Source organism: Sinohyriopsis cumingii, chromosome 3, assembly GCF_028554795.1.
Source record: "Sinohyriopsis cumingii isolate HCF-2022 chromosome 3, ASM2855479v2, whole genome shotgun sequence".
In the NCBI taxonomy this organism is placed as follows: domain Eukaryota; kingdom Metazoa; phylum Mollusca; class Bivalvia; order Unionida; family Unionidae; genus Sinohyriopsis; species Sinohyriopsis cumingii.
This window is the reverse complement of record NC_142963.1, coordinates 58,122,700-58,138,287: the sequence shown is the minus strand read 5'-3', so window position 1 is coordinate 58,138,287 and position 15,588 is coordinate 58,122,700. Positions and strand designations below refer to the sequence as shown.

The following is a 15,588-nucleotide window of genomic DNA, read 5'->3' as shown; positions in this document are numbered from 1 at the left end:
GGGTGTTCATTGAGAAAATTGTACCATGTACAAACATGAATGTACGTAATACTGGGTTGCCTCTTGTACCAATTCAAATTGAAAATACCATCAGAACTTGATATATTAATTGAGAAAGTTGAAACAAGGTAGAGTGTTCAGGGTTTGAGAAATCCTCCTAAATATTTTGATTGGGCCAGGACCATGTGTGCAAGCAAAATATTATGGATTGGTGTCTGTCTTTTCTTGTTCGATTTTTTGTATTGGTATGTTTTGGTGAAAGTTTGATAAGGTCGTTTCTTTTACTTTCACCCACATTTTTAAATTGATATACTTGCTGTAAGCACTGCCCCTCCCCCCCCCCCCCCACATTGCTCCACGTCTGCAGATTAATTTTTACTTGATTGATCTAATTAAAATCAGATTTCAACTGTCCTTGAAGATCTGACAGTGGCCGCTAAGGGATAATGTTCTGGTAACCTATGTTATTATCATAATGGCTAATTTTATCAGCCAGTCAGATAAAGTCTTATATCTTTCCTTTTGGGAGACTAAACAACATGGTTTCTGCACATCAGTGAATTCCGAATGATTTGATTCACTGATTCTTGAAAGTTGCATTCCCATTGGCTAATACAAAGGTCAACAGAACATGACCTCTATGTAGTCAATGTCAGATCTTCACCTTGGACAGTGGAGGTCTGATTTTAATCAGATTGGTACCTTTTTTTTTTTCTCCATGAGTTCTTCTTGGAAGTAGATTTTGATTGGACATACCTGCTGTTGTGTTTCAAATAAAAGCACTCTGTTGGGAAATTTCCACATGGTGCCCCTTTCTGTCATTGTGCAGGTTAAAACATGGGTTATTTTCTCTGGTAAAAAGTTAAAAGGCTCTTCCAATTGGCCCTATATAAATCAGCGTTATCTCCCTAAAACCTTTGATACTGTAGCTCTAACAGAGAGACCTCTTGAGATGCCTTATTTATCCTCAGTTCTGGGCTTCCCTTTGATCCCTGGCTGAAAATCAGTTTGGAGTATCCTTGCACTCAAAGGTGCTACATCAATGGCATAGAGGCTTGAGATACATGTATTAAAAGTTCCAGTGATTAATTGCCCAAGTGTGAAAGAGCATAGACCCAGATCTGTTGTTGCATGATACACAAGCAGATCATGTGTTATGCTGTTCACTTGAAAACCGTTGTCAGAAGTACAGTGTACCTTCTGGCACAAGTGTAGACACCAGCACAAACTGTTTGTAGTTTTGGTAGGCATTACACAAGAAGTGCAAACCCTAACCCAAAAAGTGCTAATCATCTTTTTATCTCGTCTGTTCCTGGAAGAAAAAGTATTTTACACAGTCCTCGCACACATTAGATGAACATTATCAGAGGATTTTTTTTACCCCCAGTCTGTTGAAACAATCAAATTTTGATGTTGATCTCTGCTTTGTTGTCAGTTGGATGTGTATTATTAAAAGTAGAAAAGTGGCTTCAGGCAATACATGGTGACCAAGGTACCACCTAGCTTGTAAGATTCTGGAGCTTTAAAAGCTCTTCACAGAAGGCTACATAGAATCTTGGGATGATATATTTTTGTGGACAAAAACATAAGATGGCTTCTCATGAAAAAGTAAATATTATCTTTTTTGATGCTCCTAATTGAGCAAGAATTTTGATACAATTTCACAGAACTGTGTGTGCACATGGTTTAGATTTATAACATAGCTTTTACATTTTTATTCATATTGCTACAGTGTCAGCAGTGGGGCAGTTTATAATGACATACTGCACTGGGGTATCATGCAGCAGACATGTATCATGATATTTCACCCAGTCACACATTTTCATTGTATAAATGAAGCTCAGGGGCAGACATTTCTTTCCACAAAAAGATTTCCGAATAATGGAGAATTTGCATTTTAAGCAATTTACTTCAAAGATGAAAAAAAGTAATGGTTTAGCACAAGTTTACTCTGAAGGTTGAGTACAACATTTTAAGAATGTACATGCTGATTATCTTTGATGCTGGAAGACTTTTTTCCCATTCTATAAAAATTGAAAATGATTGTATTATATTGTTTTAAATTTAGCAGTGGATATATGTCGTTACCTTTATATAACATTCTGAAGTGTGGAAACAGGTCTTCATTGGAGCATGGGAAATTATATATCTGGGATGTTACAAAGAGAATAAAGCTCCTAATAAAACTATGGTAGTCACAGTTTAAAATAAAATTTATGCAGCCGTTAATTGCACTGATAATGGCTTGAACAGTATTTTCTTTGAAATTCATTCCATGGTCACTTTGCTTAGCACTGTCTAACCTTCAGGTAGACTTCTGTTGGCAAGCCTTTTGATGCTGCAAGAGGTGTTTTCTTTGTGTCACATTTAGAAACATCCTATGTTGTGCTTTAGGCTTGGCCTGCTGATAGTATTTACAGCTAAGGATTTCTATAAATATTCATGCAGCATGGTCGTTTTCCTCCAGTAACTTGGTGTACTGTGTTGGTTGACTTTGGAAGCATGTCATGCTATGCCAATGGTTATGAGCATTGTTTTAATTTAACAGACTTGTATCCAGGATATTTGAGAAAATGAGCTAACCTTTAAATCGTGAATTCAAGCATTTATCTTCTGTTACTTAATAGTTTTGTATCAGACCATATGTACTTCTAGACAATTTGCTTGTGTAGATACATTACATCCCTGTAGTTGGGCAAGATTTTGTGGTCTGATGTAATACAATGTCAGTTGGATGTATGCACTTCATTGTTTCATTGTTACTTGTATTATTTTTAAATACAGTTTGTATGTTACTTTTCAGAAGCAATGTATTATATCATGACACATCTCCTGGTCTTTTAACTGATCCTTTGGTTTTGGCAGTTACCAGGTCAGGTATCAAACTCGTGACCTATGGATTACAAATCTGATAGTTCATAAACTGAGCTACTGCAGCTCACTAGTAACTACTTCAACTGAACCTATGACTTCAGGACTTAAATATATGGCTTGTTTGGTTGATAAGTAATTGCTGAGCAGTTTAAGACAGCTTTGTGATCTCCATTGGGTTCTGTCAGCTTGTTGTAGAGTATAATAGAACCTGCAGTAATGAAGCTTCAGTTTTGTACCAACATTTTTAAACTTGACAAACAATACTATATAGCATTGAATTTTTTTTTTTCCAGCAGAATAAAGTTCATCTTTCCAAGAACATTAACTCTCTCCTCTTTTGTAGTGTTCCATACCCAGGCCAGCCATCTCGAACAATACCTCATCCATATCACTTATCGTACACCACAGTCTCTGCCCAGGATAGTGAAATACAGAGCCTATCCAGTGATGCACTGACTGATGACACGAGGTCACTGACTGACAGTAGTGTGTAAGTATGTTTTCCATATTTCACCTGCAACAAGCATCACATATGGTTTAATCCATGAAAGAAACTGCAATCACAGTAATCGAGTTGCTACAAAATTGATTTATAATCTTGTTATTGTTACATGCGTGTATCATGTACTAGGGATGTTTGTTGTGTGTATTTGTGTGTTTTTCAGTTTTTAGGTATGAAATGCATTCAGGCTTTAGGAGAGTACAGGAAAGATCTTGACGATAAATACTTCAAAAGTTCGTGGTCATGTATGTCTGTCCTTTTAAAATAACCCAATTCTTTTATGGTTACTTCTTCTACATGTATGCAGAAGCAGATGGATATGATATTATAATACAGAACATTCATACACAGACTGGTGCACACTCAGGAAAGACTCTTGATGAAAAATAGGTCAGAGTTTATGGTCATGTATATCTGTCCTTTGCAACAACAAAAAACCCAAAACAATTTCATATATAATTACATGTTCTACACAAAATGCAAAAGCAGGTGGGTGTGGTAGTACACACATTCAAACAAGTGGACTTGTGCATGCAAACAAATTCGTCCAAACACTGATCACCTTCTAGTGGCATCTGTTCATTGAGGGCTGGAAAACATTATCTGGTACATGATAAGTAGAAACATGCATTCATGATTCTGGACTACGTCCCTTGCCAACATGCAGATGTGAAATATCACTGTTATCTTTATGATGTTCATCATATCATCAAGGTCCTTAACCTTGTACTGATGTCTGTTTGGAAGAGTAGATAGATCATCATTTGCAAGAAACCATTTTGTGAAATAGAGGATGTTGACAGTGTTACAAGCTATTCAATATCAGGTTTATTGTGACCCCACCTAGGTGTGAAGTTTAAATAGACTGCACAAGGTCTCATGAAATCTTTTGAAATGTTGTCAAGTCCAAAAGCCATAGATGAAGTTAACCTAGCTGAGCAGGTGGATAATGTGCTGGTAGATCAAAGTTGCTATTGTTTAAGGTAGTTAGGCAATACAACACAATTGTTTTCGTCAGAACTGCAATATTTATAGTGTAAATGTTTTCAGTTTAGTTGACTGCCTGTAAATATTTACAGATGTGTAACCATGTAAATGAGCTTGTATGCATGTGGCTTTACTTCATGCAGGACCACACCTTGCTAGCATAGTAAGAAATTCTGGACACCCTCTTGTTTAGCAGAACTTGATTTAGGGGTCCCCTCCCAATAAAAAATTGTTAGATGGGAATTTGTCTCCCATCTCAACAATTGTGCTACTTGCTTGGGTATTTGCTATGCCACTGCACAAGACCACTATATGACAAGATTTTTCTGTCAATTCTTTTTGTAAAATTTCATCTTTGGGAAAAGGCACAAGTTCAGGACACTTGTTCTTTACTCAGGTTGATTTACTGATGACACTGAGAGAAAAAAATTGTTTAGTTTGTAAGCCAGAGCAGTTTCTTATAGTGATTGTTGATCCCACAAAAACATTCTATTGTGCATATTCAAGTAGTACACCCAGTTGCATTAGATTTTTCATTATGTGAGTACATGTGGCATCAAACAGCCATGATGATCATCAGGATACTTCAACAAAATTTTCTGATTTATTCAACAAAGACATGTCTTGATATGGGAATCTGTCATTATAAGAGGTACAGCAAATGAAACAATTGTAGTTAGTGAGGTACAGCATGTACATTATAAATGGTTTATGTATAAATGGCAGTCATGTGTAAGCTTAATGTGCAGATAAGGAGAACAGTTTACTTTCAAATCATTTCTGTTAAACAGCAACATTTTGTCATGGCATATCTTGTACATGTTTTATATCTTTTGGCAAATGTTGCAGCCTTGAACTGGTCATTCAGGTGCTTGATTTATAGACCTATGCTGAAATCAAGGCTTGCCCCTTATTATGCATTTAAAGAGCAAGATGCTGTCAATTATTATGTAGATTTTAAAACTTTTTTTACAACTGCAAGGTCAGAAATGCTATAAATCTAAATTACTTTATTAGATGGCCATGTTCCTGCTGTTGCATACAGTGCAAATGTATATGACAATTACCATTGTCATAATAAAAATTTATGCTACTATGCAGTTGATAGATATAAACATTTGCAGGCTTCATCTATGTTCTTTAAGGTTATTATCGTGCATCTTCATTGCAACATTTTATCTGTTAACTTGAACTGGCCCCACTTAAAATTTGGAAATTTGCATCAAGAAAATGCATGAGCAGGATTTGCGCTATGTATATAAATCCTGGAAAAATAACTACAACTTGATTGTACCCAAGTGCTTATGATTTCTCAGCATCACCCCTGATCCTGGTGAAGGGAAGATATACTTGGAAAGGAAATGAGCTTCATAAAATTTGGATAATTGATATGAAGGTCCACAGTTCAACAATAAAATAGGTGTATTTTTAGGCACATGTTCAAGCACATGCGAGTTTGAAATCTACACGTGTACATTGCTAACTGGTGGACTACATCCCATCTTGTGCAGTGTGCATTTTTTATGGCTGTTGCCAACGTAATGTTGGACATTGAACCTGTGGCAAAATTTTCAACGTTGATCCTAGGTTGTTTTTTTTTCTTTCCCAGTGCTTCTGGCACTCTGATGTTATGAGGGCATATGTTTCCCACAGAAAAATTCATACCATTGTTTTTTTTAGAGAAGGACAAGAAATGTAGAAGCAGTAAGGTTCCAGGCACCACAATGGAAACGTGTGCATAAACACAGAAATAGGTGGTTTCTATAATTAAAAAGGAATCTTAAAAAAAAATAATCTTAACTTGGGCCAAAAAGGGAGATTCATTGTGCTCATAGCTTTCCATGCAGTGTGGCATCCTGGGAACTGGGAATGTGGTATTTGCAACTTGGGATGAATCGCTTGAAAATAAGTATACTTTTTTCTCTCAATATAATCTTTGGATACATTGATATTAAAATAAGTAACAACATAGTAATAAAGCCTGTCATCAACATCATGAAAACTTTGTGACTTAGCATTTGAATGGGGACCCCAAGTGCCCTTATGGTCTGAGTTGCTTGCCTTTACAGATCACTCACATATATCACCTCAGTGGGTTTACATCTCAGCTGAGCTAATAGGGGTACATGAGAAAGCCTGCTGTAAAAGTAACTTCCTGGGGGGTTTTCCAGGTCTTTTTCCTTCACCAAATGTGCTGGCTGCCACGTATTCGTGTGCTGAAAATATGGTTTTAAACCAAGAACAACATGTATGAACTTGAAATATTTTGAATGTTGTCCAGGTCAAGGAACAAATCTTGAGATAAGTCTGTGACTTGTACTTACTTTTGAATACACTAACCAGTTGTTACATGGATGGCAAGATTTTTTTTTTTTAACCATGTCTCTGTTTTTCATAGTTTAGTGTATATGAAGCTGCATTCTCAAAAATGCTGGGGGCCCTGGGTGGCCGAGTGGTCTAAAGCACTCTCTGTTATGGATCACTGCCATCTCACCTCTGTCTGCGTGGGTTCGAGTCTAGGATTCGGCCACTGTGGATATGTGAAGAAGTTTGCCGGTAGCTTCTCATGGGTCGGTGGTTCTTCCCGGGGATTTCCCGGGTTCTTCCTCCACCATTAATACTGGCCACCATGCTTAACCTATCATGTGCTGGAAGATGGCGTTAAAACCTACAACAACAACAACAAAAATGCTCTTGAGAATACTTGTAATATGACACGTCTGAAATAGTGCCATCCTATCACGATAGTCCTCCTAGATTACAAGATCTTCAAGTTAACATATAGATTGATAATGCATTTGCTGTTAGATTTAATGCCATTTGTCAGCATGTGATAGGTTATGCATGGTAGCCAGTATAACAGGTGGAAGAAAAAATGTGCGAAAACCCTTGCATGAACTGCCAACCTGCGAAAGCTTCCAGAAGGCTTCCTCACATACCTATATTGGCTAAGCTCAAGACTTAAACCCATGCAGATAGAGGTGAGGTGTCATTAACTCATAAAGGCATTTGCTTTAGACCTCTCTGCCATCTGAGGCCCTTATTGATTCTGAATCTTATCATGGGTTGTGTATCATGATAATAACAATACGGAAATGATTGTTGCAATAAAATCTGGATAATTGGCTTGTCCATGTTGATGGATCCAGGTTTCATATTAGCTTTACTGGAATTGGTGATCTAGACTAACTTTACACTAGTACCTCGGATGTTTTAATCTGCACGTATGCAAAGTGTCTGCATGATCAAACTGTTGATTATATCATTTATTTTTTTAAAATGGTGTCCAGCTACTGATGCCTGTTGAAGATGAAAGGAAAAATAAAGCTCTGAAAACGTTTCAGTATAAGAATAAACACGGAATATTTAGATTCTTCTGAAGGGATATAAAAGATGGTCACATTTCCATAGGCCTCAGTCCCCATATCAGAAGATTTAAGAAAATACAGGTCCCAAATTTAACATCAATTTCTTTGTAACCAGATGGATGACTAGACTAAGAAACCAGTCCTTCTGGCACTATAGCACAGCAACACAAGTAGGTTACTTAGTGCTGAGGCAATGGGAGTATAAAGTGACTTGCCAAGGACATGCCACAGTGGCTGATGTAGGCTGGTCCAGTAGTACTGCTGAATCTTCATTTGTTCTTCTCACAAATCTAACTGGCAACATCTGAAACTTTAATAGATATTGGACTATTGAAATTACAAAAACAACTTGTCTGACAGAAAATTTTCTAGTAGCAGACTTCCACTAATTTTGAGCCCAGAAATATCTGAATATTGAATGCTCCGTATTTTGTGTTTACCACTCTACCACCATCTGTTAACTTAAGAACCTTGCCAGGGCAGATTTGCTGTGTATTTGTAATATCCAGGTTGATCCTTGCTATGCTGAACATTCAAGGTGGGAAATATGATTGGGGGGTTGGGATGATTTCATTCCAAGAATATCTGTTTTTAATGGCTTGCTACACCCAATGGCAACTAAACTAGCAAATATTCCTTGGAGTTGAGGCATGGGCAGTCACTGTGCTGAGGTGGATTTTACAGATGGCTAGGTTTGTGAGGACATTCTATCTTGTTGGCTTTGTATCACACTGGACAGGACATTGTGGATGCAAATCTGTAGCTCTAGAAGAAAAAGGTTTGTTCAGTTGGTGTGCCACCAGTTTGATAGATTAGCTGGTCTCTTAACCTGGACACCAGTTTAACAAAGGCATGGCTCCAGGCACCGTTGATATCCTCTGCTTGCAATTCAGATTTCATTTTCTCTATTCAAGTCACTGAATTAACTGCCTCTTTAATAGATGATATTTAGGTCAGATTTGGGCTTCCTCAAAGTTGACTGACTTGCCTTGCAGAAGCCTCTTATACAAGGGCATGTAAATGAATGCAATCAGGAATAAGAGATCAGTGTTAATTATTGCAATGAAATTAGATTGGATGATAATGCAGGGTTATAGAGCCCATTAGTGTCGATTTTAATGTACGTCAGTTAAGTGTACATTCTGATTTTCATTGGATGAAGTTTTCTTGCACTTTACAAGACACCCACTATTGGATTGACACCAACCAAAATAATGAGCCTAATTATTAGACATCCTTAAATTGTCCACCCAAAATACAATCTTGCCTTAAATGTTGACAATGAACTTAGTGTAAAATATGCCTTGGAAAGACAGCATCATCCAGCACACTATAGGATAAAAATGCTAGATAGAGGCTTGACCGCTATTGTTAAGTTAGATGTTACATTAACAGTACAACTTGCTTCCTCATACATTAGCGAATTCTTGGACATAAGAATGTTGAATATATGAAATCGTTGCACCAAGTAATATAAGACATTGAGAAACCTACATGGCATGTGATTAATGCAAAAAAATTTATGAATTTGCACAGCTAGCTATGTGCATGTCCCTTTAAACAGCTGACTTTGAAGGGGGGGGTATCAGTACAGAACAATATTCATACAAAGATAAAGAACATACCAATCTTAGAAACAATAAACAAAGTAATGCTTGTGCAACTTGGGACAAACAGATTTTGATTTCATTAGGGGTCTTACAGAGTGAAGCAAGAAGAGAGAGAGATGGATATTAAAGTGTTATGTAAATATTGGACTATGGTATTTCCTCCTTCTCATTGTTATTCTACTCCACCCTTTTTTGTGACAAGGGGAAAATCCACCCATGTGATAAAAAGTCCTAGGAGTGTCTTAGAAGACATAAGAAATACTTCTTAAACTTGAAGAAGATAAATGACTTCTTGCTTCCGCGAAGTTGTAGTGTTGCTTTTTATTTTGTAAAAGATAACTGCAAAAGTGAGTCACTATTCAAAACAGGTGACAGATTGATTGGTACATTTGGCCATCAAACAAAGGTTGTTTTAGTTTAACCTTGCATTCAATGAAGTTTTCAACTGCCTGGCTAAAAGACGCACTATCTAGGTCAAGAAAACAAATTGCATTTCCTATTGCACTGTTTTTAAAATGTGTGTAGGCAGGTTGGGTTTTTCTTTTTTTAACACATTAACCCCTGGAGGTTTTTGCCATTTTTGCCTGAAAATCGAGTAGGAAACACATTTTGAAAGCTATTTCTGAATAGACTCGAAAACACCAAATCCCCGGTCGTCTTTCAATAACATACTACTGAGTTGTGTTAGAAACATCGTTTTTCATTGGCTATTTGACTCGCGCATAAGCAGAAGGGTAAAAGTTGGACTTTTTTAATTTTTTTTTTATTGCTAAATGGAGCCATTATTTTCGTATGGAGACCATTCTTTATTCCAAATGCCCATCTTATCCTACTTTTTGCAAAGGCTTATCTGTCTGCTTGCCGTTCATACTGGTTTGCCTTAGATCTGAGACCAAAAAGTCTAAAATCCGGACACAAAATGGGATTCTGACCACGGGCGAATTTTGCGTAAAAAAAAGTCGGGTCAAAAAAATGAGGTTTTTCTATCTGTATTTTGTAGTGCAACTAGATATTCCAGATTATTTGGTATCATTGTAGAGCTAAATCTGTCTACCTTTCTATAATACCATCCACTTTAGTGTATCATGCAAGACCATGATGCTACAGAGTTCAGCAGTAGGCTACTACCTCCTCCCCTGTAAAGTCGTCGCTAGGGGTTAATGTGTTAAAGGATGTGTATATTTAATGTGATTTTTTTTTTTTTTTTTACCATGGGGGACAAAGTGCTAGGGTTGGCATAGAGAAACAATGATGGTCTACCAACCAAAAACATGCATGTATTTTTTTTTGTTTGGCCCTAGAACACTCACAAGATTCCAAACATAATTCGTCTTCAAATGACAGTTTTATTCAGGGAATGCTGGCTGATGATACTGATGATGACATTGATTTTGAAAGTGTTAAAGTTCAAGATCATTGGAGTTGGGGTAGATTATCAGTTTTTGTGATTTGAAGACCAAATATGTTGTTCAAGTCCAACGCTGCATATATAAAATATTTGGCATGCAGGTCAACCCCCTGCCAGTGAGGTTTTGAAATTTGATTTAGAAATGAGAATACCAAGCCTATTGACCAATTAAGGCTATTTTTAGTGAGGACTTTTTTGACATTTGATCATAGATCAAAATGAATCCTGAGGCATATCAGAGTAAATTGGACAGGCTTGATTGAAAACAGCCACATGGGAAAATAGAGGTGTTACACCTGATGAATTGAGACTTAGCATTTAGTTATGGCTATGATGGTTAAATCTAATTTTGATTTTTACTGGACAGCAGAATATGTGAAATCAATACAGTACTTTGGCAACAACAATAACCCTTTAACTCATGCAATCGTCTTTAGACGCTTCTACTCCATTCACATGGAAGCGCCTTTTAACGCCTCTACACTATTTACATGGAGGCGCCTTTTGTCGCCTGCTGTAAACATCAGCCTTTTGAGCCGGTTTTCGTAGCGCCACCTTCGGGGAAACACCTTATTAGATACTACATTCATTTCTGCGAATGACAATTACGTCAGATAACGTGGTCACTGATTATGCACTGGTCAATATCTGCTATTTAAAGTAACGGGATCGTAATCTCCACTCTCCAAAAATGGTGGTTGCGGATTTCATTCAGTACTTACGAAGTTTTCACGATTAGAATCACAACTATGTAAGATTCAATAACTTAGGTAAAGGCTCTGATATTGATGTAGGTAGCAATTAGTTTTTATAAATTATCAAATTCAGATGACTTGATGCAGACGCAGACGAAAAACTTCACACGGCCTCACTGACATAACAGTGAACGAGTTCTCTCAAGATTTTAAAGCACATAAAAAATTCTTCCATGAAAAATAATTACATATCTATAACAATCTGACTTTACTCTTAAATTTTGCCACACATAATATATGTGTACCAAAAAAGTAAAATGGTTAAAATTGCTGTTAAAACGTAACATACACTGCATTGCTTATCAGTTAACAGGCAGGCCTATGCGAATGGAGTCGAATAAGTAACAGGTGTTCTGTTTATAGCACGCTGCACTTTGTAACTATGCTCTATGAGGTAAAGGGATAATGAAAAAAGAAGTTAGGACATATTTCTTAATATTTATGCAAGTCTGAATAGGTAATGAACTTGACAAGACGGGTAACTGCAAATTCATAAGCGGACACCAGAAGACAGACATGTACAGGAATATATAACAAAAAAAATCAACTTTATGGTCTACCTAAATACGTGTCATGTTTTTTCTTCTGGAATCAACAATATTTCCGCTCTTTATGGTCTATTGAAATTCAAGAGAACAAGCTATGGTCATTTCACACCTAATACACTCACAACCCTGTTAATCATGAGTTTATGTCTTTCTGGCTGCTCTTGTATTCCTACTTAGACGTAACATAATTTTACCTCTTTAGATAAACCATTACTTCAAAAACCTGAATTCTGACATGTACCCCCCTTATTAAGCTTAGCCAATCAGGATTGTTACTATTAGGGCCAACAATTCTATCACTCCTGTCAGAGCAACCCTTTCTAAACTGCCTTTATTGATAACTGTTCTGGAAAATATCATTTTACGACACCTGTTTCAAATGCCCACCCCCTCGACTTCACAACACTTTTTTCACTGGTTCATCCCAACTCTACTCATTTTACTGCTGTTAACCTTGTGTTAACATCGCACTCTAATCTGGCCTAACTGTTAACCACATAAATCATAATTAAAATTGAGTTTATGCTCCAAGCAGAACAGAGTGTATCCCTCGGTCAACGATTTGTGGCTAGTCTAACCCATATATCAAACTTAATGTTTACATGTAACGCTGCTCCTGCCAGAACGTACAGCGAAATTATCTCTACAAAATTTTGCACCCATACAATGAAATTGGCACAAGAGTTGACCAAAAAGCTAGAAAGTGCTCTGTTTGAACTATTTTACATGGCTCTTCTATTTGACCAGGAGGGGAGGAGTCACGCAAGAGTTGATCTTGTAATGGTGGTACAAATGCCCTGAAAGACAAAGGATGATGCTCTCATCCTGAGAAAAGAGGACGCTTGCTTTCTCTGTGTATTTGGGTAAAATGACATATAATGGAAAGCCTATTTCACAACTATAACCCCAGCGAGGAGTCTGCAGACTAAACCTAATGATTTAAACAAGTTTGCATGCAGATGTATGGGAGGCCATATTTTAAAAAAATCCCAAGGTTACTCGACATAGGTTTGACTGAAATATAATCATACTTGAATAAAAATTGGATCCTTGCTGTTAAGCACTGTTGCTGGGGTGTGAATGGTACTGTGAGAAAAGAAACATCTAATCAGAGCACTAATTGGACGAGAGTGATGCCCTAGATTAACCTACATATTTAATGAGATGATGTTGATTTTAGTTTAATCTTGCATACTACTTCAGATTTAATAGCATTGGGTGTTGATTGCTGCAATGCTGACAATTATAATTGCTCTTGAATATTTAATGGTGATATGGTAGTTTGTAAAATCAATGTACCACATTCACTTGTAAAAACTATGAAAAGCATCTCTGGGTATAACATTAAGACATTTCTGATAGAGACTTGAATCCATTTGGCAATCAACCTGTTGGTATCTATTAATTAATTCTTGAACCTATCTTTAATGACGTTTTTTTTATTTAAAAAAAAAATGGGTTATGTAGGTGCTTATTTAATTAGAAACTGAAGCAACACTGAAATTATATGGAATCAGGTGGAATTTTGATGTGTTTTCTTATCTCTGGTAAGCAGGAGGAGGAAATGGGCTCATTAAAATTGAACTTGCACTCCTGACAGTGTAGCGGCTGGTAACAAATCTGCCTTGTATACTCTGAAGAAAAAAACCATTTAAACTTGAGCTGATAAATATTCTGTATTCTAGATGCAATGATATTCTTGGCAAATGTGTTGAAATTGTACAAACACGGGCATTTGTGATGTTTAATGATTGAAGGATGAATACATTCCTTTGTGTCACACCTTAACCCAGCGTATACATTTGTTGTACCTTGGGTGAGCCCAGGGGACATTTGTCCACATTACAAAAGGCCATGTCACACAAAAACTCTCCCAGTTCCTATTTTTTTAATTATTACAGAGGGACAAAAATATACACAGTATTGCCTAATGGCTAAACTTTAGTAAAATACTGCATTGGTCATATTTATACTGTCATTAGCATGGGAGCCAAATCCCTTTCAGAAGTTTTATAAACTCTTTTTTAATACTTGTGTTCCTATACTAGGATATATTGGACAATCCTAAATGCTGTGCCACATAGCAATGTACATGTATCTGTTGGTGAGAGTATTCTTACAAGGCTTTGAACAGTACCATCAAAAAACTTGCTCGGGTGTTGTACACAAATCGCAGGTGTATTGGTAGAAACTAGCCATCCATTGCCAATGGACTTTTAATGGTTTTGTCAGCTTTGATATCTGAACTGTAAACTGTTTTGATTTTCAATTTGAAGTGATGGGAGCTTTCCAGGTAGAAAACGTCTCTCTCTGTAAATCGTTTTAAATGCATTTTAAACGTGTGAAAGTAAATCAGAGTGCCCTTGGATTAAATGATCTTGAACCTGATGTTGATTTTTTGAAAGGGGAAAAAAGTGTCTCCATGTATCATTTTAATTTTCATATTATTTGAGCATTTTTCATTTGCTACATTTACATACTCATACGAGGTCATCTGGAGACTTGAAATGCCTCTGGCCAGTTCTCCAAATTGGTGAAGACAAATTCACAAAGTACATTATGGACAAGAGTCGCCAACAAAAACTGCATTCCCAAAGAAAACCTATAAATATTGTGAATACCGGCAGGATTTATTTGTTCAAGCAAAATGAATATACTCTGAACAAAAAATCAGAATAGGTAGGTGTAAGAAGTACAAGAAATTAGACCCTGACAGTGCAAATGTACCAACAAGAGGTCCCTTTATTTGCTGGGGTAAAGGACATTAATTATTTATGAATGAAGGGGATAGAATATTCTTCTTAATTTTTTAATTTTTAGAAGCATAATGCATAACTTGTGGCTGTATTAAAGAGCAAGAGTTTTGGAACAAGTTAATTTATGAAAGCAGATGCAAAATGGGAAATTCTCAATTTACACTGTCTTTGGCTAATTGTCATCCATCAGGAAGCACCAAATTTCTTTGAAAGTATCATCCGATACTTGAAATACCTTGCTTATAATTTATACAAGGAACCAGCTTTCCTTATCTTTATTGTAATAGTGAAACATTTTTGCCTGAATTGTTCATTAATACTGACTGATTTATTTCAGTAGAATAATGAATAGATCTGTCACTAATTTTGCAAGGCCACCAAATTTATTTCCTGCTGTTTAGCTTAATTTGGTAGTTGAACATATTCATAGTTTGATGGATTAGATGAATGTATGTGTATTTAATGTCATCTCATGGCTTATTCATGCATCACAAGTCTTTCTATCTATTCATTTCATTGTTTTGATCTGTTTGAAGTTGTTCTCTTTGTGGTTCCATAGCAGGGCTGATACATGCTATTTGAGTATCATTTCTTTGAACCCTGCTGGCCATCAGTGTACTTGTGGACTTGAAAAGCCACATAGTGGCTGTTTGCATTTAAGGCAGATAAGACCTGGATTACCAGTACACAGCAGGAATTCACTTGGCCTCCTTATTGCCCTAGGCTAAAGGGGGGGGGGGGGGTAAAGTGTAACTTTCAAGCTTAGTTTATCATATTTTT

The 15,588-nt window shown here is 36.6% G+C and overlaps 1 protein-coding gene across 2 annotated transcripts in view; it reads left to right on the top strand.

The window, feature by feature from the left end:
• The window catches only part of LOC149802911 (axin-1-like), a 59,638-nt gene that overhangs the window by 9,787 nt on the left and 34,263 nt on the right, over positions 1 to 15,588 (top strand). For both annotated transcript variants that reach the window (XM_089952403.1, XM_089952404.1), the window contains exon 3: positions 3,218 to 3,364. In XM_089952403.1, coding sequence (XP_089808529.1) covers positions 3,218 to 3,364 — 147 coding nt within the window. The remainder of the gene's footprint in view (positions 1 to 3,217; positions 3,365 to 15,588) is intronic.